This window comes from Mycteria americana, chromosome 2, assembly GCF_035582795.1.
Source record: "Mycteria americana isolate JAX WOST 10 ecotype Jacksonville Zoo and Gardens chromosome 2, USCA_MyAme_1.0, whole genome shotgun sequence".
Taxonomy (NCBI): domain Eukaryota; kingdom Metazoa; phylum Chordata; class Aves; order Ciconiiformes; family Ciconiidae; genus Mycteria; species Mycteria americana.
In genome coordinates this window covers 47,791,542-47,817,795 of record NC_134366.1, presented here as the reverse complement: position 1 = coordinate 47,817,795, position 26,254 = coordinate 47,791,542, and the positions used below count along the sequence as shown (strand labels likewise).

At 43.0% G+C, this 26,254-nt stretch overlaps 1 protein-coding gene across 1 annotated transcript in view; it reads right to left on the bottom strand.

The window, feature by feature from the left end:
- SH3BP5 (SH3 domain binding protein 5) overlaps positions 1-26,254 on the bottom strand; it is a 54,395-nt gene that overhangs the window by 23,249 nt on the left and 4,892 nt on the right. The window contains exon 3 of the mRNA XM_075493266.1: positions 18,369-18,497. Within this exon, the coding sequence (XP_075349381.1) occupies positions 18,369-18,497 (129 nt within the window). The remainder of the gene's footprint in view (positions 1-18,368; positions 18,498-26,254) is intronic.

The window sequence follows — 26,254 nt, the reverse complement described above, 5'->3', positions numbered from 1 at the left end:
GTGACCGTGGAAAAATAGGAGCTATGTGTCAGAGGTCCTTCAGCTACTAGCTGGGGAGGGAAATCAAAGTCATCACAATCAGTGCAGTAATTTCCTTCCGACCAGGGTCCTTGATGCACTTCCTTCTGAAGTGGCTGCGGGTGTTTTCCACAGAAGAGAAATTCATCTAACCATGCCCTTTGCTGCTTTCAGGCAGCTTACACCACCCCACCCTGCCTAAAGCCTTTGTGAAGAGCCAGGGCATTAAAGTGTTAATTTCCATGCAGGACTGCACATCCCAAAGCAGCACAGAGCTTTGGACCAATATTAGTGGATGAACCACATCCTGGTGTAAATTCATCACTAATACAGTCTCTTAGAAAGTCTAAGAAAAAACCCCACACGTTACATCTCCTCACCATCCCAGTCACCAGCTACCTGTTTCAAACGTACTAACACATTTTATAAATTCAGAATAAGCCTGACCAAAGAATATTTTAATTTAGCCACTAACCTAAACCATGGTACCCACCAAGCACAGGAAAGCCATCTGAGGATCTTTAAATGAGGCTCAACTTAAGCTCCCAACAAAGGACAGAGCAAGAAGCCTGAATCTTAGTCCCCAAGATACCCTCTGCTGAATTCTCCGAAAATTCACAACTTTTTTTTTTCTTCCAGTAAGTTTGACCTATGCTAGTAAAGGGATCAATGCAAATAAAGGCCAAAACTTTTCCATAAAAATAGTTTGAGATGGGATTTTAAAAAGTGAAATAAAATGCAAGCCTCCAGTAAGAGCCTGCACCAAGTACTGCAGAACAGTGCTGAGGATGTTGGGAGGAAGAGCAGGACTGATTTTCATGGAAGACCCTATGAGGGGGAGCCAGGTCCCAATAACTTCCAGGCAATAAGGCCATCAAAGCCTAGCTCCAGTGAAGACTTCAGCTCCATGGCTGCCCCACTGCAGGAGCGGGCCTGCCCACGCAAGAAACAACTTACAAATGCAGGAAAACAGACTGGCAACCCATTCCTAGCACAGGCAGAACCGCACCAGCAAGTAACTGCTTTCGAAACTCTAGTAAAACCAGATCCCAGGGGCAACGCGAGCACAGGAGAAGTACAGTTTTCTCACTGTAACTGCATCAGCACTTGAAAGTTTCTGTTGGCACAGATACCTGGGTCAGGGATCAACACATCTAAGCCAGCAAAAAGTTTGCAGAGCATTAGGAGCCGAGTTACTAAATCCCCACAGAAAACAACATTTAGTGGTAGCTTGCAGTGCTAGTAGCTCTTCTGATGAAGCCTCTAAAGCACAATTGGCTGCACAGCAGGAAAATGTTCTTTATGATAAGAAAACCAGAAGCTAAGTTCAGAATTCATCTAGATTTCTACTTGCACCTGGACCTGTGGGACATTGAGAGCTGAAGCTGTTAACAGGCAGGCCCATAACTCTGTCCATGTTCAACTTCACGCCCCGTAACCGTGTGGGCAAATGGAAAACTGAAACAAAACCGTACTTAAATACTCTCTCCCAGCTATATTTGTTGAATGCTACTCTGCAACGGCAGTTTGGAAATACTGTTTTGGAACACAAAATGCTGCTTTGTTTAAGCAAAAGAGTTAGTCCAAATAGCAATTTGGCTTCAACAGTTATCTGAAGTCAGTCTACAGTCTTTTATTTTAAGCAACTTACTGAAAACCTGGGAAAGAAAAAAGCCAAATGCTAGGGTAAAGAATGATACATTAGTCATTAGAGAACCATCAACAGGTTTGTGGTTTTGCCAATGTGAAAAAGGATACTCAAACACTTTTTAGCTAGTCCAGTTACTCAATAATTAGCCTTCATTTAAAACTCCCTCCAGCACGTACAAGTTGTTCTGCCCCATCACCGACAGATTGCTCTCACGCTCTCAGTCTCAAGCCTGCAGGTCACTCAGTTTGATGGAAGAGAGAGTAGCCATGTTCTTCATGAGCTTTTAAAACCATGGAGAACAACAGGAGCTCACGTCTCTATCCAATCTCCTGACATTGCATATGAACTTCATCATTTTAGACAGTGGCTGTTTCTCTCAAAAGACCAAAATTCAAAATTCAAATGAATGTCTGAAAACTAGGTTATTTTGCTTTCAAGCACAAACTGGTGTTCGAGTTAAGAGAGGTTTAGCCCTAGGGTAGCACGAAGGAAAATGTACTAGGGATGAGGACAAAAATCTCCGAGGGAGATTGGAGGCAAGTGGGATGTCAGCTTTCTGCCTGTCACCCATATCGCTGGTGCTTGATGGACTCTACCTGATATAAAAGTGAGCATCTCTTCCAAAAAAGTCAGAAGGAGCTAGGCCAGTGAAACCCCTTATTGAAAACAAGAAAGCCTTGACACCTTGGGAACTGGGGAACCTGTGCCCCAGCTCCCACTGCCACAGTGGCTGGGAGCTCGTTGTGCCTTATCATCAGTGCTTTCTGCCAGGAAACACAACTGAATGTCTTCACCACTGCAGACCTTTCCCCTATTAGCGTAAAATATAAAATGGGGCCCCCTAAGAAATGCAATTAAGCAGCCACAGATCTCAGCTAAGGAGAATCCCACCGTTGTCTCTGTCACATGCCATCCACACAGAGCACCAGCTCTTTCTGGTGCTGCGTTCATCCCTCCTCTGCAACTCAGTACTCTACAAGCAACCTGCTACAAACAAGTCTCCCACAACAGCAAATCCCTTCCCTACAACAAGCAGGATGCCCAAGAGTCCTGCTCTGCCCACTCAGCCCCTTCCTCTCTACCTCTCCTCATGGCCGAGAGCTTTCTCTTCGCCACTATCCACCCTGTGCTCTTCTGCACGGGTGATCTCCTCTCACCAGCTCATCCACCGCTCATCTCCCTGGCTCTGATATGCACAGCCCTGAACTTCCCAGCCAGCTCCCAAAGACTCAGAGGTGACATGCAGTAGCAGCACTCGCAGAAGCCAACGGAGAACTACAATATAAAATATGTCAACCTTTAAAATAAACAATGATGTAAAATCAAACGGGTACTGACAGGGTTCATAATTGCAAGCTACCAATGTATTGCTGAAAGGAGCTCAGTCCTGACAAATCCCTTTTGGGGGGATAAAAGCTGCACCCTCATGGGCAATCCTCTGCTTAGTCTACACAGGGCCTTGCACAGAAGGGAACCATGCACAACAGCTGGATTATGTTGTTAGCTAAAGATAGTGATGAAAACAAAAAAGCTAGGCCATGGCAAGCTAATAGAAGAAAGCAAAACCGGGCACTCTTTAAAATGCAGTCATTCTTCTGGAATTGGCAGCAGCATACAGACAGATTTTCAGGCCAGCAGACACATCTGCTTGTCCACTTTCAAAGCAGAAAACCCTGTACTCTTTAATTATGAAATACAATTTTCTGTTTAGTCCACATAGCTTTTATTGTCCCAATCCCCCTTTGTAGTCAGAGCCCTTGCCCGGCTGACCTAATAGAGGATTTTTCCCACCCTACCACACATAGCTTGAATCTTCTGCATTAAGCATCAAGGAAGACATATATTCCTCTTCTTTTCATTTAGTCTCCAATTTTTGTTTTTGCCTACCTAGTTATACGGGACTGCACAACATCACTGACACCAAAATACAGTGCAACACAGCTATAGCATTCCTCATAGGTTAGCTGACGTAACCTCCTCCACAGGTTAGCTGACATCTAATACACCTTGGTAAACACTGCCCAGCCTCTGACCCGTGAACACACGTGCACGCAACTAATGGCCAAGTCAGGTTGCCTGAAATAGGTGCAGAGGGTACATTTTGTGGGGCCAAGTCTGCTACAGAATTTCTCCCCTTGGCCAGTCTCCCTCACCAGAGGACCAGACCACAAGTGCTGGTAAATTCATGAAAAGGGCATCACTAACACAAGCAGCAAATTTCCCATTAGAAATGAGAGTCAGCAAAGATCAGTTATTTTCAGATATTTAAAAAATTGCCTTCTCATTTAGCCAGGTGAACCTGTCTCATATTGTGCTGCCAAGGTCTTGACACCTACTTTCTTTCAGCATCTCTGCGCTATTGCCAATAGAAGGCATGAACAATCTCTGTTTATAAAAATCGCTGTAAGCTGGAGCATGAAGGGAACGCACAGCTGCTGCTCAGAACAAGGCACCGGCACATCATGTGCTGACCCGAGGCCTTTGCTCTAAAAGGCGCTTGTTTGTTAATGTGAAACCAATACCTCTCCCATTCATTAATCCTTAAAACAATAGTTTAATTGCTACAGGCAAACACTTACTTGCTTACTACCAAATAGATAATCATGAACTGGCTTCCAGTCACACTCTTCAGAAGGAAGCAAGTTTCAGATGTTTCCATTCTGACCCCCTCTCATTCATTTAACAACATCCCACGGTTAATTTGCTGTGTAAAGCACAACAGGGAACGCGTTTTAAAACGGGAACTTTCCTCCACCAGAGTTGCCGTAGCACTGCTTGTCTTCAGGGATCACTCTGATGGTGGTGACTGCACCACAGCATCCTGCACAAGCTTTGGCAGGGATGAGGACAGCAGGATCATCACTCCTTGGCCACAGCACACCTGTCTTGCCCACCGCTGCAGTGGGTTCACTAATTTGGAAGCCTACAAGGTGAAGGCAGTAGGCACTTGCTATGGCATTCACAGTAACTAGCCGCTGAGTGCTGCTATTTTGGCTCCAGTTTTCCTCAACCTGTTTCAATGCAGCTGGCAGCCAGTAACAAGAGCAGCAGCCCGGACATCAACACAAGGGCCCGTAATGCTCAACATCCTGACAACAATCTTGATGCCGGCACAGCTGCACCCCTGGCAAATCTGCGGATGATACTAAGTTAGAGGAGGTGGTTGAAAACCTAACGGCAGAACCTCAACCCAGATGGACCTTGTGAAACTCAACTGGGCCAAGAGAAACCTCACAAGGTTCAACAAGGAGAAGTGTGGAGCCCTGCACCTGGGGTCGAATAATCCCATGATCAGCACAGATGGGAAGTTCAGCCCTGCCAAAAAGGACCTGCGCATTACAATGGGTGCCAGGCTGAAAAAAGTTGAAAAGGTGCAATCTTGTTGCAAGTAAGGCAAACCATGTCCTAGGCTACGTTAAGAGGGCCATGGCTGGCCAGTCACGGGAAGCTATCGTTCCTCCCAGCTCAGTGCTGGTGAGGTTGCACACTGAATACTACATCCAGGCCCCCCAGTTCAAGAGGGATGTCAAGACAGGGTCCAGAGGCCTCAATGACTCCCACACGTAGTGCTGAGGGATGTCAGCTTTTTTAGTCTAGCAAGGAGGAGACCAAGGAGTCATCTAATTGGCTGCCAGCTAAAATTTGAAGGGGAGCTGCAAAGATGACAGAGCTGAACGAATGCTTCTCAGCAGTATTGGATGGTATAACATGGAGCAACAGCCACAGATGGCAGCTTGGAAGTTCAGGTTGCACATTAAAAAAAATCTTTCCTACCAGGAGGGCAGTGTGACCCTCAGACAGGTTACCCAGAAAGGTTATAAATCTCCATCTCTGGAGGTTTTTAAGACTTGGCAAAGCCATGGTTGATGCAATCCAGCAATGGTGACAGTTCTGCTTTGAGCAGGAGGTTGGATAGGATGACCTCCAGAGGTCCTGTACAACCAGCATTTCTATCAGATACCACCATTTTTCTTACAGTTTATCAGAAAGCAAAGAACATAGTTGCAAAAAAATTGCAGTGATGCTGAACGTTCTCCTAGATTCTCAGACCCACGCATTTATTTTGTTGAATAATCAGAATAGTGATGCAATTGAGGGGGTGGGGGTTTTGTTTGCTTTTTTTTAAGGACCATGACCTTCCTTTCCCCTCTCCCTACAGACTAAAAACTCCAAGCCAAACCAGAACTGAGAGGCAGTAAAAAACAGAAACCGCTTCTTGCTATAGGCCATGTACAGATGCTTATAAACAACTTATAAAATCCAAAGCCTTGGGAGTGATCTCATTTTGGCAGATCTATGAGGCTTTTTGTGAGCTAGATATTAATCTGTGATGATTGTTTGCATTACTGACAGAAAATACAATCTCTCAAGAGTCTGAAACACCCTTGTATTCTTTAAGCTGTTTATTGAAAAGCTATAAAATTGTACACAGGTTAAAATCTGCTTTTTCAAAAGCAGATTTGAAGATTTTTATTTGGGTGGAGAAGGCAAAGGGGAGGAGAAGGTGAAAATAAGCCTTGCTAGAGCTTTTTGGAACACAAACCATTTCCTCCCTACTACATAACTAATGAAATGCCTGTGGAATACAATGACCAGCTGTCCCTTAGTCTCTGCTTTTAATTAGGTATCTTGTTCTTGTGCTGGGTTTTTTGGTCCCATCCATGCATCCACCCCTCCTCTTCTAACAGCTTAATTGTTATAGAACTGACCTGACTCCTGGCTCTGTTTTATTTTCTGGTAAACCTGTAGTCTATAAAAAGGCCCAGGAAATCAGAGTAGACCTACAAAGCATGTTCTCAGAGACATCTAGCTCTGTGCTAAAGTTAGGCGATATGTGTAACTCCCTTAAGACAGGATCACAAGCCATATTCCAAGAGATAAAAAGTTCAGGGCACAACCAGCAGCTCACTTCATTAGCTACTTCTGTTACCAGCATACAGTTGGTCTCCTCAAACACAGATTCCCACCTCCCTTCTTTAGGAGCTATGGAAGGAAAGGAGAAAGAAAATATCTAAACACACAATTTCCTTAAACACTGTTAAACCAATCCTGGACTGGACTGAACAATCAGCTGCCAGCCCTACTTGTTCTCCAGCGGCTCCCACCTAGGCTGTACACTAGGACCTTGTGAAATGAGGGCAAGAATATAATCTCCAAACCAATCATCGCCACTGTGCACTCAGTCATTTGAAATCTACTGGACTCCTCGCTGTTTTTAATCAATCTAGCTCCTTGCCTTACAGGAGTAGGGAGGCAATGCTCATTTGGGCACTGAGATTGTATGGGAGTTACTACACCAAGCCTTTTGGCCCTCTCTCATTTTTCATGAGGTTGTTGCGAGACGCTGGTCTGCTTGGAGTTACTCACACTAATTAATGAGTCTATGGCACCAGAATATGACAAGTTGTTCATCCTTATACCATCCAGATACAGCCTTCTTGGGCACTCACTGCCATCTGCTTGTTAGTTGTGCACTTGTTTGTGGCCAAAATTATAAAGCTGCTGCCTTCTGGAAGAGGGGATCATAGAATATGTCCAGGTTTTTCTCTCCAAGGTAAAATATCTTATTAATAAAGAAAAATATCAAGATAACCCTCCCCCCAATATGCACCTGCATTCTCAGGGCTTAGGCAGCGACTCAGCCAGTCTGGGGTTTACAGCTGGTTTCTAGGTTTACAGAAGCTCTGCATGCTCACCTGCACCTGGCAGCAGCCTCCTTTGCTGAAATCAAATATAGAAGCCAGGAACAAACTCCCACAAATACATGCTGCAAGATTTACACAGCCTGCCTTAGTGGATTTTGCTGATTATCCAAGATAATAAACATTCAGCACATACAGATGCAACAGATACATTCAGGAGAAACACCAGATCATTATCTCACCTAATTGCCACCAAAACAGCAAATGTTTGTTCGCAGAAGTTTCCAGAGGGTTGGCAAGGAAATGGCAGGCTGGTTCTGAAAGCACATCTTATGCGTGCATGGATACCGACATAAGCAAAGAAAAGGTGCATGGGCAGGAGTTTCACCTGGGTGATGGGCTGTGCTGGACATGTTCTCCCGGTCCCCAGAAAGCCTCACACCCACCAGCAACTGCCCATCCTCAATAGCAGGGACATGCTCTGGAAGAAAGGCCCAGGCTGACCTCGTACATCTTTGACAGCATGCTCACAGCTACTTTTGAGACAGTCATTTTCCTAAGGGAGCTGTTGAAGATAATTAATCTATTGACCCTTTGAAATTTTTCCTCATGGAATTATACATGTCTCCATGGCATGTGTGAATAACAGGCTTGCTTCACTTAAAGGAAAACATTGGAGGTGGTGTCCTGGACAAATGAAGAGCTAAGTCCATTCCTTGGAGGAAAAGGTCTAGGTAACAGCAGGAACAGACAAAATTTCCAAGTTCACTGCACGGCAATAAAATCCTCCTTTAAGAACAAACCATTAGCACCCTTTACTAAGTGAAAAAACAAGTATCAGAAGCAGACACAACTAAAAAAGACGGACATTTCTTCCACACCCTTGCAGTGAAATTTATCTTCTAACAGTAGAACTGCAAGTTTGCTGCAATTAAGAGAGACTTTTCTTACAGAAACTGAGTCAATACAGAGCCGATCCCACACAGAGAAATTAAGACTCCTCAGGTAATCTTTTCCAGCAAGAACAGACAAGAGCTCATAAATTCATACTGTTTTACTAGAAGACACAGAACGAAACACACCCAGAAGGCAGTAACCAACATCCATATCAGATTTGTTTTGGCAGCAGCCCCTCACATGAGCATTTATCATTTCATAATAAACTCCCACCTATTTAGACCACTGTACACAATAAAGGTTGGGGTGGCTGAACAACTTCCCCGAAGTTGCAAGACTTGTGCTGCCTTCAGCAGGCATCCCTGAGTAATTACCATGCAAAACAGGTACATAGGATATCACCCTGACCTCAAGTCACCCAGGCTCAAATGCCAGCTACTATTTTTAACAGATGATCCTGTCTGTGGCTTACAATCTCTTGAAATAGCCTTTACTAGTGGCCAGAAAAGACTGGGAGGGGAAACAGTAACAGAGAACAAAGCAAGGCAATCTTTCCTTTAAATTATCGTTTTTTCAAGTGCTGTAGATTTGCCTTTTGGAAATAGCTATGCAAAGTGCTACAGCTATGCAAAGGAACACACAATCTAAGTCTCTTGGGTTTTTCCAAATTGAAGAGGATGCAAAATTATGCTAATCAAATCTTCAGACAACAGCAGAGGAAAAAGGAATTCATCTCTATTTTCACATCCCAGCACCCTTTGAGAACTGCTTACACCTTCCCGCCAGTTCCAGCATCTGCCATTGCATCTGTGGCTGAGCATAATAGCCAGATCACCTGTATCACTTCTTTCTGCCTAAATCAACTGACCTCTAACAAAAAACCCCCAAAACTTTCCTGCCCTAGCCCTCTCCTTGTTACTCCAAGGAACGGAGGGCATTTCTACACCAATTTACCCCAGTATTCCAATATTTCAGACCTTGCCCAATACTTCTAGTATTTCACAACAGAAGAAGAACAAGAAAAAACATTCTTGAAGGGTAGGGAAAATAATTAGGTTATTGCATTGTTGACAATTACTGGAGAGGAGGTTGAACAGCTAGCTGGCTTTGTATTGCTGCCATCCAGAACAGCTAAGAACTGATGGATGCTTTGTGGGGTAGGAGAAAGACACCAAAAAAAAAAAAAAAAAAGAGAGGAATTTTTTTCATCTCTTCTAGCTAAATTCTTCAAAACACTTGGATGAAAACAGTATTTTCTTCTACATCTGGAAAGAAAAGCAGAAGAGAGAAGAACCTCTAATTTACAGTGCACAGCTAACAAATCTAAATAATGGAGCCCTCCAAGGCACATCATCTACTAATAATGAGAAGACCAATTACAGTTTTTGCATCAATAGGTTATACAAACTCATCATCCATCAACAGAATAGTGCTCACATAAAATGAAAGTGTAGGCTGTATAAATACCAACCCAAAATAACTAGACCCATTCACTGACACATAGAAAGCACAGATAGACACAGGAGGTCTAACTTTTAGAGGGGGCACATATATGCACAGAATTTATCGATACAGGTTATTTCAACAACCAAGTGGCGAAAAATTAGTTCCTACTATCCAAAGGTGCCAAGAATATAGTATTTGCAGATGGTTTTGCTACAGATGCCACCTAGTCTGCAGGAAATATAAGTAACAGAGCACTAAATATGAATCAGGTAAGGATTTTTTTTCAGTTCATCTGTGAAGTAGCAGCTGTTAGTGTTCCCAAACACGGGGCAGACTTCCAGCTGCTCAGGATTAAGAGGGTAGTCACGCTGACCTACTATCCTGCATTAGCAGGGTTGATGGGAAGACACATTCAGGAGCTTTCCTTCACAGATCAGATCTTTGGCGTAACTTTCCAAATCCAACCAGGCAACATCCGTTATCTTCTCAGCAGTTTAAGGACATGTAGTTTGAGACACTCGAATATCACGCTGCTCAACCAGACTACAGAGCCAGAACACAAATGTAGAATTATTTACTTAAACTTTAAGGCCTCAAATAACAGTGCTAATAAATCAGCCAGGCAAAACCCAGCTGGCTGACCCAGGTAAGTCCCCCTGAGCTCCCTGCTTCCTAGGCATCATCACAACTTCGGCCTGAAGAAAAATGCAACAGAATCATAATGCAAGACTTGAAATACAGTTTTCAGGTTTTAAGCATTCAAGCGGAGCAAACTAAACACACCGAGCACAAGCTCCATCTGGCAGCAGTGAAACACTGAGCCATACATACCTGAATGCAGGGTAGTGACTCCTACATGCTACTCCCAGGATTTCAATCACAACTGTGCAAACATGACAAGAGAGCGCAAGAGGCACTCCATCAAAATTTGAGTGTGGCAAAACATTTTCTTTACTTAACCCGAAGTGCATATTCCTTTAGAAATAAAAGTTTATGAAACTTGGTGGATTCCCTGGTGGAAGTCCAGGAAGTGACTCCTCACCCTCAATAATAAAATTACTAATGTCAGATTCCCTTGCTTGGCTTATTTCCTCTTCAGACGAGTGCCTGGCCCCACAGCCAGCCACACACCACGTGGAAAGGGAGATGAATATACTGAGAACGCCCCTTGGGATCACAGCAATGGGAACTCCACGTTTCACAAGAGGACTGACGTCACATTGACATGGTTTCCCCAAGATTTAATGATGTGTTTCGTAACAAAACAACATGAAAGAGTTGGTGGGAAGAAGGGGTTCAGGTCTAGAGCAGGTCCACAGGGAGCAGAAAGGGAAAAAGGACACACAAAACTTCTTAGGCCATCAGGTACAACCTGCAGCCTCCATGCTTCACCCTTTCAGGCACCACATCTTGCACAGCTCACCTATGTTTCATCTCCTTAACATTTCTTTACAGCGCTGGGCTCCCCGATTGCCCACATGGCAACTTCCATGTCTCTTTTCCCTTCGGAGCACCCCAGCTATCTATTCCCAGGCAAGGCTTGTGCTGCCTGCCTGCCTCCCTCCCTCCTGTGCCTGGCCTGCCCCAGTGCTAACTCAGGTCATCATGTCAGCCTCCACCCCACAGAGAAGTTTCTCGACCACCAACAGGTAAGTCCCAGTTCAGGAAGGGACCTCTGAGTGGCCTCTCCACCCCACCAGCCTAAGTAATCCAAAAACAAAATCACAGCCATTTCTGTATGATTGATTTACACACCTGGGGAGCAAGCCACTTCTCACACCATTCACCCCAGCTTCCTAAACCAGAAATCGTTACCTCCTCTACCCTCACACTGTGAAGTGCCCCAGGAACCACCAGGGCAGCTGCAATACAGCAACTTCGATTAAAAGTACAAATTATCAGCATAGGCAGACCACAAATAACATAACCTATATCGCCAGCCTAGACTGATTATTGCAAATGACCAGAGGAGCAACGTCCATACAAAATACCTTCTGCTGGCTCCACCACCACAAACATGGGTGGAAATACTCTTAGGAGCCTATGGCAGTTACTGACCCCACAGCGACAGGAGTTGTTCTTGTTTGATAAAAGGGACACCTTTGCACACACCGTTTTCTACTGCTTTCTCCATGTGCAAGACAACAAACTGCAAGAGAGACCAGAATTAACAGTCCATTAGCAGCAGTGCTGCACAGACGATCATTACTTACCAATGAAAACACAGCACTGAACTATAGCCATGGAAAGCAGTCAAGCATTCTGGGTGTTTGGGTTTTTTCTTAAACAGTTGGAAGGATTTATAGAAGGTTTGTCAAAGTCAATTTTCAAGTTTCTGTATCCTTGCTTTGAAAATGTGAATCCACCAGATAGAAACCAAAAAACTAAACAGTTAACCAGAAACAATCCTTCAGCCAGGCAAGGTCAGTTGGTTGTTCCACTGTAACTGTGCCAATAATTTTGCTTTTTACTAGCTCCATGGCAAGCTGCCAAACAGGAATGCAAGTCTGTCACAGCTCTGCTGACATTTAATTTTTGCTTCTCAAGTTCCCTCTCCCTCCACCTTTTTTGCCAAGATAAGCTTACCAGATAATACAAATCAGTCTTAACTCCTTATTGTCTCAAATGTGAGCATGAGGACTTCAGCTCATAAAAGTAGGGTCGAAAAGGAGATTCCTTATGACATGGCTACCTCCAATATAGCTATGGATAGCACATCTAGTGCCTAGGAACCAGAGGGGAAGACCTGGATTATCCACCACTGTTGGATCTGGACCCAAGAGCTGTCACCCACTCCAAGTGCTGCCCTCCTGTCCACAGCAGAGCCAGTTGGTGCTGTGATACAATTAGCTCTCACTCACTGAGCGAATTTGGATGGGAAACTTGGGTGCTGCAGGAAGCAACACTGGCAAGACCACAGTTTCCAGTTTCTAATTAATTTTTAAGGGTGATTGGCAGTTTTGAAACTCCAAGTTATGTGAATTTAAAAAGCTTTTGTCTCCTGAGCTAAGAAAGTTACCATCTGTAACTTTCCACACTTGCCACATTACTTTCAGACATCTCAAGCTGAACACCTAGAAACTGAGATGCAACGGCCACTTTGGAAAGTTTCGTTCATTTATAGACACTGCAATTCTGACTTCTGCAAAGAAAGGTATCAGTCTCATCTGCTGAGGAAGAGTCTTCCAACTAGGTAAGTGTGCTTTTATCTGCTTACACCTCTTCCACATTCACCACCAAGTGGCTCAGTTCTTCCTCCCTTCCTGTTCTGCAAGATTACAGCAGCTACTTTCATCCTGATTCACTTTGGATATAAGATTCATTGAACCACTTGATGCAGGATTCACCTGACAACTTTCAAATGGCTAAACAACACAAGACAAGATGTCTTAACTCCCTCTACATTTTTTAGGAAGACGTAGGTACCTCAGAAGGCTTTTCAAATGCACCTACCTCTCAAAACTGACTACAGTCAGTGATTAAGGGCCCTAAGTTTTGTGAAGACAGGCAGAATGGAGACCCAGGGTCTGAATATCTGAAAACTCACCCCTAATAATTCTTTACCCTGTCAGCTGATTTCTTCAAACACATGTGGCAATCCAGTAGAAAATATTACATGAGAGAAAGATTTAGTGAAGTTTAGAGAGGAAGGAGCTCTACTACATAAAAAGGTGCAGTGAACGGGACAGGTTAGCTGTCCTTGCTGAACACAATCTACTTGTTCGTCAGCTGCATCTCCTCTCAGATATGCCTAGACTTCAGGAGGGAAGAACCATTGTACATACCGATTCCAGCCTGTTTTTCCAAGCCTTTTGAGATAAAAGGGTGCTGCTTAAGAAAGTATGCCAACAACATGAAAAGAAGAATTAGTTGTAAAGCTAAACCAGGAAGAGTGACCCAAGAGGAAGCAGAACATGCATATCCTTCAACATACTGCTCTCTGAAGACTTGCTGCAAGTGTTAGTGATATGCTGCAAGTGTTAGTTGGGGGGGCGGGGAAATATCACAAAGGAAAATCATGTCCCTCCCAAATGAGCTCAGTACTAAAGCTGAGCAAAGCATCTGCACCTACTCCCAATCTGAGCCAGTACTGGGGACTAAAACATAACTCCCCTCACTCTGGAGGAAAAAGAAAAAACAAACCAACCAACAAACAAAAAACCCCCAAAAACACTCAGTAACAGGAGCTAAAGCTTAATTAAAAGCAACACTCCCAGGGCTTTTATTCAGGTTAGGGTCACTACAAATGCATGGATTGTTTTATTTGTGGGGATGGGTGGGAACACATTTTTATCAGATTTTTTTTTCCAGCAAAAGCAAAGCAGAAAGGCAAGTCCTTCTGTTCAGTTTGTCCCTGGGTTCACAAGTGATGACGTACGGGTAACAGTATTTTAATGGCACCTCTCACCCAATGACCCCAAAGTGCTTTTACTTCACTTAATGGACTCAGCTTCACAGCAGCTTGACAACTCCATTATACATGGGAACTAAGAGAGAGATGAAGTAATTTATCTACGCCATGCAGCAGCACAAAATCAGCTCCTACCAGCCCAGTGATTTATGCAATAGACCACACTTGCTTTTGCACAGCATCCTGTCCCAGAGCATGCTGTCACTAGGGAGGTAACACACTTCTCAAACTCTATCACTTGCTCAGACACTATTGCGGACACTATTGCGTAGGCACTTTCCAGCCCCAGCCCTGCAAAATGCTAAGTCAACAGTGGCTTAAGACACTCCTTACCTCAGAGGCTCAAGACCTACACTGTTGTTTACGTTATAAATGTTTCCTGGCAACTTCACCTTTCTTCCCCATTACTCTTGGGCAAGAAAAGTCTAATCCTCTGACTAGTCAACCAGGGAAGCAGATTACTAGCAAAAAAAAAAAAAATACCACACCACAATCCCAAAAAAAACCAGACATGGGAAGACTGATCTTCCCAACACTTGGAACCTGGAACACCTGCTGGATTTTCATGGAATTTCAAGGAATTTCATGTTGCTGCAACGTGGTCATTGCTTGTGTACATACACAATCCTCCGCTATATGCCAAGGTTCTTCCATTGAACAGGTGCATTATGGCATAAGTTAAAGAACAACATGAAAAGACAATATGCCAAATGCAAAAAAGTTCTTGCAGCAGACATACATTAAAATTTGAAAATTTGGGTCAAAATGCTCCAAAACAGTAAGGTGTGCCTGCAATAAACACAAAAGGCCCACTGGTATACCAAATGAGGAATCACAACAAAGTTGTCTCGGCAGAAGTTGCATGAAATTTACAGGGTCAAGAATATTAGCCAGCTCTCACTTCAGTCTCAACAAAAGCCGAATAACACTGCTTTGGAGCCAACAGACAGCATCCTGATTCCCTGTGCCACCACTTGAGAAGACAAAGCACTCAAATCCTAACGCTAAGGACCATTGTTCTGTTAAAGCAAAGTTTCACCCTGAGATAGGCCAAGCTGAAATGCTCTTGTCATACATTACACAAACAAGATGCCGCAAGACTCTTACATGGCAGAATTAATTCGTTTTGAATTCACCATTTTCTGGCAACAGAGGATTGCACAGGATGGGGATAAGGGTGAGGAGATGAAAGGGCTCAAGGTCCTAAAGCGTCTCTAGGGAAGTACTTGACTCAGGGACCTGTTTTTTGCTGACCCCACATCAGTGCCCTCACATAATTTTAATGGGTTTTATCTTAATAAGTGAAACGTATTTCCAGAAGAGAATCATGCTGGTGCCAAGTGAAAACAAGCTCCTCAGTATGACTAAATACAGCTTGCATCAGCCAACTCCCCCTACAACTGACATCTTAACTGCAAGTTAACTCTGGACAACTCCTGCATTTCTGCCAAACTAGATGTCGTTAATTATGCAGTTCTTTGTTCCCAGAAGACTTCAATTTATAGGTCATATTTTTACTTCCCTTTACTGAGAACAACAAACAAAAATTTACACTTCCCTTTCTCTTACAAGCACAGTCATGCATTTTTCCCTTATTGTTTAATTAAAGCTGTTTCAGCCACAGAGAACCTTGTGCCTATGTTTTCAGAGGCAGCCTTAATGGCTCTAAAGTAACTGTAAAGACAGAAGGTGGAAGACAGTCTTCAGAGGCTAGATGTTTTTTTAAATTTAAACAGAAAAATATCAAGCTATTCGCATGATTTCTCTACTATTTTACAAATCAAATTATAAAAGAAAGATGCGGGCCGGCATCTAAACATAGTCATATTCTGGTACATTCCTCCAGTTTCATACTTCCCTACTAACTCCTTCCCCGCACTTTAATATAGCAAATTTGCTCCCAGTTAAACGGAACTTTTCTAGACTAAATTAAGACTAGAAAAACTCTTTAGGCAGATGCTTTACTGATGATTGGTACTAATCTTTCCAGTCTCCTGGTTTCCAGATAGATTCTCTGTCCTTTAATGCCAATATTCCCCTTGGCCCTCACCTTTTCTATTTCAAGATTTTATTAGACAAAGTGCCAAAGGGAAACCAGAGACCATCTTCCAGCTCTGTCTGCTGAGCAGATACAAAGAGGGAGCTCTGTTCCATGACCAGCTCCATAAAAGAAAATGGGAAAAAGTGAAATGAACCGTTAGAAGGGGAATCCCTGCTTTAAAAAAAATAAAATACTACCAAGGAATTAAAAGAAAATCAAGTGTATAAAAAGTTAGCAGATCTGGGATAAATAGCATTTAAACCTAGCTAATAACAGAATGGATTGGGGGGAAAAAAAAAAAAATGGTTCTCTCCAACAAGCCCAATACCGGAGTATCAATTCTATGAATCTAAGGACCTTCAGTGGTTTGGGTTTCTTAATGGTCTTGCAAAGCACCTTTGAACCAGCATGACTGAATGGATTTCAGGTGTAGCAAAGACATAGCAATAAAAAATTCCATTCTCAGGACATAATCTGCTGCCAATTTCAGGACAGAAGACCAGTTCACTGCTCTCAGTGCCTGATACTACAAACTTCAGTGTCATCTGATTTTCTTGTACTGCAGAGTATGCATTTCTACCATTGACTTTTCCAAGTATAACTCTTGAAGTCCTATACATACTGTGCCTTACATAGCTATTTATAGGAATAGACATGTAAGATCATACTCAAGGCGGGGTTTCAGGGATTTTTTTTTTTTTTTTAAATTGCACACACTCATTAACACACTATAAACAATTCCTTGATCTTATTTTGTTACTAACTTCCTCTCTTTCTCTAGCTCACTCTTGGTTTATCTCTAGCACACACCATAGGCCCCATGAGCAGGGATTGCTTTCAGAGCAGTTACAGATGAGTAGTAGATACTGTGCTTACTATGCTTTGAAGCAGTTTACCTATTTGCCACACTGCTTCTAGTCGGAAGGATTAAGCCTAATAACCCCTACACATCATCCCCACTGCCTGAGACAACAGCTCCAAAGCAATGCCATGCAATTTAAAGGATCAACATGGTCACGTATTATCTTGCATGCCACATCCCATCAACCCAATTCCTGCTTCATCAGCTTTCAAAGTGATGAAGCTTACGTTCATGCCTCCCTTTCCTGTGCCTTGTTCTGAGGATGTATTCTCTTCTCTCCCCTTCTCTTACCCTGCGAGTTTACTTTCTGCCTTCTGGCACACACCTACACTACTTTTCTCATCCCTCAACCTCATCCCCTACCTATTTTTACAAACCAAATCCTTCTGTAATTTTCATGTATTTCACACATGCTACCCCATCTCTCACTCTCCCTTTGAATACAATCACATCCTGGCTATCCAGCCACAGATGCCACCCCACACATCCTTCCAGCCGAGCACAGAAGCAGCAGCTCTTGGCAACTCTTCTACTTCTGCCTCTCCCTGCCTCGAGAGAAAATAGAAGTAGCACCTAGGAACAGCCTCCCCTCCTTGGAGAAACAAACAAAAAGCCTGAGACACCAGCAAACCCCATTACAGACACCAAGCAGAAGCACTGCCTAAGCCACCACACACTCAACTCTCAGCTACTTTTTCCCTGAAGTGAGAAGCTGCCTGACATGTCGCAAGCTTTCTTGCTTTCCTTGCAGCCAGTAGATCATACCCTTACTTCCATGCCTCTTCATTCCCTGCCTCAGCCACACAGGCCTATCAATAATCAAGTAGTAGTTGGGGCAAGGGAGGTAAGGTCCTGATGACAGTACAGAATGCAGAGCTCAGTTTCTCCCTAAATCAACAGGCTTTAGAGCCACATTTAGCACATTCCTGTTTCAGCACAACCTAATCAGCATCAAACCCTGCAGGTTTCCCCAAGTCTGCCCCACTCCAGCCGCTTTCCCAGCACCTTCCAGTTGCAGTCATTTAGCTGCTGAGCATTTTGTGTTAAGGAGAAAAAGCAGATAGGTGAAGTCTACACTGTATTTTCAAATAATTACAACTACTGATAGGACAGAGCAGGGCTCTGAAACGCCATAGATAATGAGAGGAGAACAGAACTAGTCTTTTGCTACTGATCATTTGTGTCTGCTGTAGCTGTTCCTGGACTGAAGAACATGTGCAGCTGTGGCTGTGAAGAAACACATTTTTGCCATCGATTCACACAGCTGACATGCAACTCAAGACATAAACCAGTGTCAGCCAAGTGCATATGCTTAAGATGTTATTAATAGCAGGAAAGCAATGCAATCAGTATGTGCTCTCCAACTACCAGCACAAGCTTATAAGGCAGAAAGTTCTCACCTGCCTGGCCACCCTCCGAGCTTCCCAGTAAGGTTTAGAGTCTTCTACAGCTTTTCCGATCTTCTTTACCAGTTCATCCAGTTTTACTGTTGCTTCAACCAGCACAGAGCGGAACTTCTGGCGTGCATCCTTCAAAAGGTTGCAGAAAGGAAAGAAAAGACAAAGACAGATTAGAGCTTTAAAATTTATTTCTACCTGTTTGTTCCTACCTTCAGGTTGCTCTTTAGATTCACACACGAGCTGACACGTTCAAAACAGTTACTGGCATTTGGACTAAGCCAGAATTCTTCAGTAGAGATAACAACAGGAACCCAGAACCGCATCCAAAAGCTAGCATCCTGGACACCGAATCTTTGTCTTTCAAAAACAGCGTTTATACAAAGCCTGCAATAGCCTGTGCTAGATGTCACCTCTGGCAGGGTTTCTCAGAGAGGAATAGCTTGTAAATTACTCACTCAGTGAGGAAGCAAACAGCAGTGTAACAAGTTCTGAGAGTGAGTTCAATGGCAAAGACAAATCTCATCTATACAATGCTAGAATGGGGCTAGCAGGCAGGCCAAATCCCCACAACAGGCTGGCAAATCAGCTGGAATCAGCATCTCCTAAACCTTAGCATGTCAGACCCCTAGTACTGTTCCCCCCAGAGACACCATTTCACAATGCAAGTGACTATGGACAGGATCTGCTTTCTGCAGGAAGAACTGGACACTTCCCACATGGTGTATTTTCAAGTCAGCTTCTCTTTCCTTTTATAAACACAGCCTACTTCAATAGCAGCAAAAAGCTTCCAGGTCCTTGTGGCAAGAGTTCCTGCCATAAAAGCCTGTCTTTTCAGCTATGGTTTGTATCAATGGGTAAGGCTGCCTACTTTCCTTTTGATTGTTATTGTTTACTACTTTTAAGAAAAGTAAATTCCAGCTACTTCCAAACTGGATGAGTTGCCCTCTTTACATGATTAGCTGAAGCAATTAAAATATTTTCTCTGCTCCACTGAAATTTCCACACCTTTAAGCAAAGTGATTCTGATTTCGATCTCAGCATCCAACGCAGACTCTAAATCAATGGAATTATTGCAGAGAGATGCAAATTCAGGCTGGGACCTGGCCCAGGATTTAAGGAGATGAAGAGGATGGGCCATGTGAGCTCTTGACAAGCCTTGTAATTCTAATTAGAGAGCAGGATTTACACAGACTGCTGGAGTGACATGTTGATTATCAGGAAGCAGCTGGCTTGAAGAAGTGCTCTAATTCAGGAGGTTTTTGTCATTATTGTTGAGGATTTCTAGAATGCACAACTGTTTATTCATTGGAAGAATTAAAATACATTGGAACCTACCACCGTGCTCTCAGAAGTGGAAAAAAAACCTGCAATAATACATTAGTTTTTACAGAAAAAGCAGCATACTTCAGTAGAAGCTTCTTTGCTTCCTTTTTAGTGTTATCTAAAACCTTAACCAGCATTGGTTATATTTTAGTCCAATGTAAAGAGCTTTAGATTCTTAAGGTACTCCAATTTATTCTAAGGAAGTATTCAAATGGGTAACAAGGTTAAAAATGGAGAATTAAATGCACATTAACTTATTACTTTATTAACTCAAATCCAGTCAATAATCTCATTTCTTAGTGAAAGCCTCAAATATATCATTCAAACAATATGTATCGGGTCAATGATTTTCTCAGTGAGAAATTTGAATATTTCCAGTTAAAAGTACTGGACAATATATGGTTCACTGCTTGAAATGAGTTTCACAAGTAACTGAAATAAGACTGCAAGCATGACGACTATATTGCAAGGAAAACGTTAAGTACTGAAGTATATTTTAAAAAAATTTTTTTTTCCTACAAGTGCAGGAACAAAATTAAAAACTCATTTCTAAATGAGTGAGCCTGAAGATTTAGTTTTCACTTTCTTTGCAAAAGCTGCATATTAGGATACTAGTTGTGGAAAGCAAATAGTTAAAGAAAATCATAAATGTATACACATTAAGTAAAGAAAGCCCTATGCACTGATGCATCAAAGAATGCAGTTCCCATGTTTGTAAGATAAGCACTTGGAACAAAGAAACCATCACTACCAAATCTGTACTTAGAGACCTACCCCAAATTTATTCATGTAATAATTACATACGCTCTTATCCAATAGGAAAAAGATTACTAGTTCCCACCTGGAGTTTAAAAAAAGAAAAAAACAAACCAAAAAACACCAAGGACAGAGCAGTCAAACTAACAGCAACTTCTGTACCCATTAGTCTCCCACCAACTCAGATGAAGCACATACAAATTACTAAAGCGTAACTAATCCTGTAACTGGCACCTGAGGCACAGGTCTTGCAAGTGGTTAAGCACACGTTTATCCATGAGCACAGCCTCACTTCACACAGTAGCTAGTTACACAGACTAGGGAGCTTCAGCTGAAGAATATACTGGTGTCAACTTTCAGTTTATCGTTTTCCCCAAAAGATGCCTGCTTCCTATTTTGAGGCCTTATTTGAGTCCAACCATCCTCGTTTTCTCCAGTGAAGAACAATAACGAAAACCAAAACACCCCAGAACTTTATACCCATGTCATCCATCACATGGCGTATTTTAAATGACATTTATTCTCAGGCTCCCGACTGTCAGGAACGCAAGCCTACAGGCTCCGCCGCCTTTGCACGAGAGAGTAAGCAGACACTCGTACTCTGCTGGGATCAGTCCCCCTACCAAAGGTTTCCAGCCATCCCCTTCGGACACAGAAAGATGATGCTGAGGTCTCTGAGAAGGTGTAATGCCAACCCCATGCCCTCTCCTGCACTACACGCACCACTTTTACTCTCCACTAGCCCCAACTACACTACAAAAGCAAACAATCCCACACTGTATCTACACCGTGTGTGCTCCTGCAGCAACCCAGTGCATTCACACCACCCAGCCTCCTCAATCCAAACCAATTCAGCTCTCATGGTGTCAGTGACCGCAGCTCCTATATGGGAGCTATGGCAACAACTCCTGTGAGCAGGGGCACAGTTCCCTCCTGCAAACACGCAGCCGCGCTCAGTGTGTCGGCCCTGCCACGTACTGGCAGAGCATCTGTAAAAGTCATCACCCTTGGGACAGTGCAAAATTCCCCTGGCAGGTGCCCCTAGGGAAGTTTAAATAAGAAATACAGGTGCAGCAGCTATTTCTGCTCTTCATGTGAAACTGGGGAGGTCAGAAGCACCAAGGCAATTGCACCAGGAGCGCTGGGCCTGATGCGCTTGCTACTTACGTGACATGAAAAGTGCATCTGTGGTTCACGGCAAGGATGGGCCTGTGGTCAAGGCAATAACTTGAGAATCAATTTAATTCCCTGCTCCATGTCCGGCTTCCTGTGTTACTGTCACCGAGACACTTCGACCCACATGTGAAGTGGTTCAAAGCTATAAATCCTCTTAATGGTGTTTTCTGGAAGAACACTCATGTCAAAAACTTAGAGGCTCAGGAACAGCACAGCAGTGCAGTTCATCCATGGTCCCCAGCACGAGGGAAGCCATACATCTTTGTTAGGAAGACAACCACACCACCTTCAACTTATCAAATCCTCTGGTGTGATGTGCCACCCTACAAGTGTTACTATTTAACTGCAAAACTCTTGCTTCATTTAGATCTTTCTCTATTATCCATGTGTGCTAGGTAAAGGAAAAAACAATTCCTGCAACTTGCTGCCGTGAGCAAAACTGAGACAGCGCAGCATATGCCATGCAACTTTTCTAGCACAGTCGTCAATTCCTAGTTTCTGTATTTCAGTTCTTTGAAAGATCATGCTTTCCCAGCAGAAGCACTAGTTACTGATAAAAGCAAGTATGCAGCCTTAGGTACAAAGCCTGTGAGTCACACTCACCATTTCTGGGGGTTTTTTTTGAAAAAAACACATGGGTTTGTTTTTCTCATCACTGCACTGAATACATACACAGAGCAGATAAACTGTAACAGAAGCAATGCAACAGACAAAAGACATCTCAAACACCCAGACAACATTTCAAAAGCATGTTTTCCCCTCTACTCACTCATAATCTTCAGTGATCATTTTTAAGAACACCTTGTTACTGATTTTGCAAACAGAAAGGCGATATCAAAAGCTGACTGGCTAACATTTCCAACATTTTCTCCCTCTTATTTGCTCAAATGAGATGATGATAAACCTTCTTAAAGCGGGACAAAAGCCAATTAAGGCACTTTACCCTCAATGCATATCACAAGGTGCAAAAAAAAAAGCAGCAGTCAAAACTTCTCACTTAAGTTATAGTCTTAATAACTAGACTTTCACTACCTAGGTGTTTGTCATACACATGCTCCAGCAGGCATAGCACTTAGCGCATCATGTGAACAGCTGCAATTTACTTTTCAACATCTTGTTCTACAGCTGGAAGAACTCCACTCTCATCAACTTTCTTCCTGGAAGTCCTTAGTACTTTTCTCCCAAGTTATAGATTTCACAAGCACAGTTTTAGGGAACATGCCAGACTTCTACCCCATACATGCTTTTGCTGCAGTAGTTCATTATTAAAAGCAGACTTTGTTTCCACTAACTTGCTGTTGGGCAGCTATCTGCTACTGCACCAAAAGAGGGACCACACTTAATGACAAGCCATCCATACAGCAGCATTTTGGAGATCTACCCTCAAATGTGGAAAGAAACTAAAATACAGTTTTACACTTACACTGCACCTGTTGGAGAATAAAGCATGCTTGGTTTCTTTCTCATGAGTGATGGTGATAAGCTGGTGTTAGATGCCAGCCGACAGGCAAATAACTATTTCTGCCCATCAAATGAAGCGTGTATTTTCAAACAATTTTCTTTTTAAAATGAACTTAACATATCAACCAGGTATGAAGCATCTTAGTACCAAGCACATCTAAATTTCATTTACAAAGGTTGTCCTATGACCTTTCTGACAATTTGGTGTGCAGCACCTCTGAAAACCCATTAAACCAGCCTGGGAGGTGCATGGGAAATGAAATTGCTGACTGAGAGACAGGCTTCATCTATTTCCAAGAGGCAGGCAGTATCCATACCTGCCTTCCTCTGCTACAGAGACATACCAGCTCCAAAAGCTCATTTTCAAGTTAAAATAGCATCAGTATCAACAACATCCAAGTGTCAAAGTAGGCAGGCTTCCCAATTACATACACACCAGACAGATGCACATGCATGTGCTCAGAAATCTACCTCAGAGCACTGAACATGTTAATGACATTTTTAACATCTATTTGGTGCCTAAGCAGTTCAAGTAAACCAGACTGACTACCAAACCTTAAAAACAAAGTGCAAGGAAGGCGTTAAGTAACATCTCAATTTTTAAGCATGAGGAAAAGTCTTTTTTTCCACACAGCTCTAATTTACCATCTAAGAACAATAAAAATTGGTATTTGGAAGTTGCTCTAGCCTCCTGCTTGCAGAAAGTTACAGACTGAGACTACAAATACACTGGTATTTTTAGTCCTCTTCGAAGAAGGGAAAGGAAAGCAGGCAGGGGAGGGCACTGGGTGCTCCTTCCAAAACAAGATTTCTCTGCCTAACCCTTCCTCCCTTAGGCTAACCCTCCCTTAGGCTAGAAACCCACCTCTGCTTCAAGAACGTGACTCAAGTAAAGCCCTTTGACTCACTCAGGCAACAAAATCTTTCCAGAGCCATAGCAGAGGAAGGAGCCTTTCCTTACTCATCCATGGATGGAAGCAGAAGGCAAAACAACAAGCAATCCACACACACAAGCCATTTCCTATGGAAACAAGTAGATTACAAAGAAACACAGAAAGATTTGTCCTGCTAGTGCTGGGCAAATCCATCATGCATTTATATCACAGTCCAGAAACCAGCAGGAACACCAGCCAGTGAGCTGCTTCTCCCTTAATCTCTATACTCTTTTATGGACACTGGAAAATGCTGCACAGGAGTGCTGATAAGGTGGCAGATGTTCCTACAGATAGATGTTTCCCCAGGCCAAGCAGGCATGCTCAGAATGAGATTCCTGCCACTGACAGGCCATTTTTCTAAATCTTGAAAGTTTGAAGATTTTTTTTTTAAAGTCTACTTAACTTGAAAGATTGAGGATTTTTTTTAAAAAGTCTACTTAAAATTCTTGTGTGTGACAGGGTCAAAAGCTTGAGCTTTACCACGAACCCAAGTATTTTAGTGAGGAAGTAAGAAGAGCAACTCTAAATAAAATAGCCCTTCCCCTTCTGAGAGGGGTTCAAATGCTGACAAGGCTCACAAGTCAAAGAGCACCAGAGCTGATACACCCCTTTCCTTTGACTCTATCCAACACCAACCCAGGGTGACCTTTAGGATAAATCCAGGACTAAAAGTAACACAAAGTCTTGCAGATCAGGACCAGAGCATCTACGCAAGCATACAAGAAGGATCCTAACCAGGCCCTACTTATAACAAGCATGGCTGAAAGCAGCAGTGTTCAGCTCTAGTTTTCATGTGCAGTCATCTCCCCTTAACAAACATTGGCTAGCTCGTAGCTCCAGCAACACAAAAACTCTCTCTAACAAAAACCACATTTGGGATAGCTGGAATTCCAGTGGTAATTTTAATGGTATGTGCTGTATTTCCCCTCCCCGCAATGCTGCCAGGGGGTCCCTGGGAGAATTTGTTACATCTGAATTGTACTTTCAGGAGCCAAAGACGTGTATGAGTTAGCTGGACAGGTGAGTCATGCACATTTGTTAAGTACATTTGTAACTCCTGATGCGAGTTCAGATGGAAATGCATTTCCAATAAACAGGAAAAAAGCTCAAATAGCAAGGCGCCGCTCTAAGTTGCATTTGGCCAAAACATACTTGTATCTCCACTGCAAGATGTTTCCCCCATCTCTTCACAGCCACTTCAGACATAAACAGGGACGTTAGCGAAGCCAAGTGGTAAATCCCTCGGAGGACCCTTATCGTCCTTTTGCTGTGTCAGTAATGCTCAGTGTTGCACTTAGTATGAGCAGCATTATGGATTTTAAATCAAGCCTAATCAAAGATTCATTAACAGGCAATACATTAACGCAACATATAACTACCAGACACTCAGTGCCCTTTAGCAGCTCCGCAACTCCTGAACAGGCTGTGAGCATCATCAGGTCAGGATATTTCTCCAGGGTTTAATAGGATAGGTCAAAAGAGCAAAACATGCTTAATTATATTAAGAATAGATGTAGCCAACTTCAACATATCTGTTCAAGTCATGCCACGCATGTAAATCCACCCCTCTCACAGGTGGTTTGGGTGCAGAACTTATTTTAAAAGATAAAAAAAAGGCAGGCTGATCAACTTAAAACAGATCACATGGCAGTTTGGGTGCACAACTTTTAAAAAAAAATTAAAAATGGCAGGCTGATCAACTTAAAACAGAATTCCCCATTTTATCACCTCTGTGAGCAGCAAACACCAACATTTTCTACATCATTCAAACACAGATGTGGCTACACCAAGAGAGTGTAGTCTCAAAATCCTAGAAGCCTCTACTGATTTCAGCCCCATAACATTTCCATCAGGTAAAGCAGCATTTTTACTTCCATTTTGCAGATGTAGACCCGAGGCACAGCGAGAACAAAAGCATGGGGTTTAGAAGCATGTAACACCTCCAGCCTTTTTTTCCAGTTAATGGGAACTGGAGACAGTCAGCAGTCCCATTTACAGCAACTTGTGCAAAGCTACAGGAAGTCCAGAACAGACTGGCAGTACTTAGATGCCACAAGGTTACTCTTCCTGCTTATCGGAGAGCACATCAAGTCACAAAAACATGGGTGTCTTTTTCTGAACTTCCTGCAAATATACCTTCTACTCAAATGCTCCCATTGTTTTTCCAGGTTATTCTGGGAAAAAATTCAACAGTGGGAATGTATGGACCACAAAGCAATGCTACAGGAAGCTCGC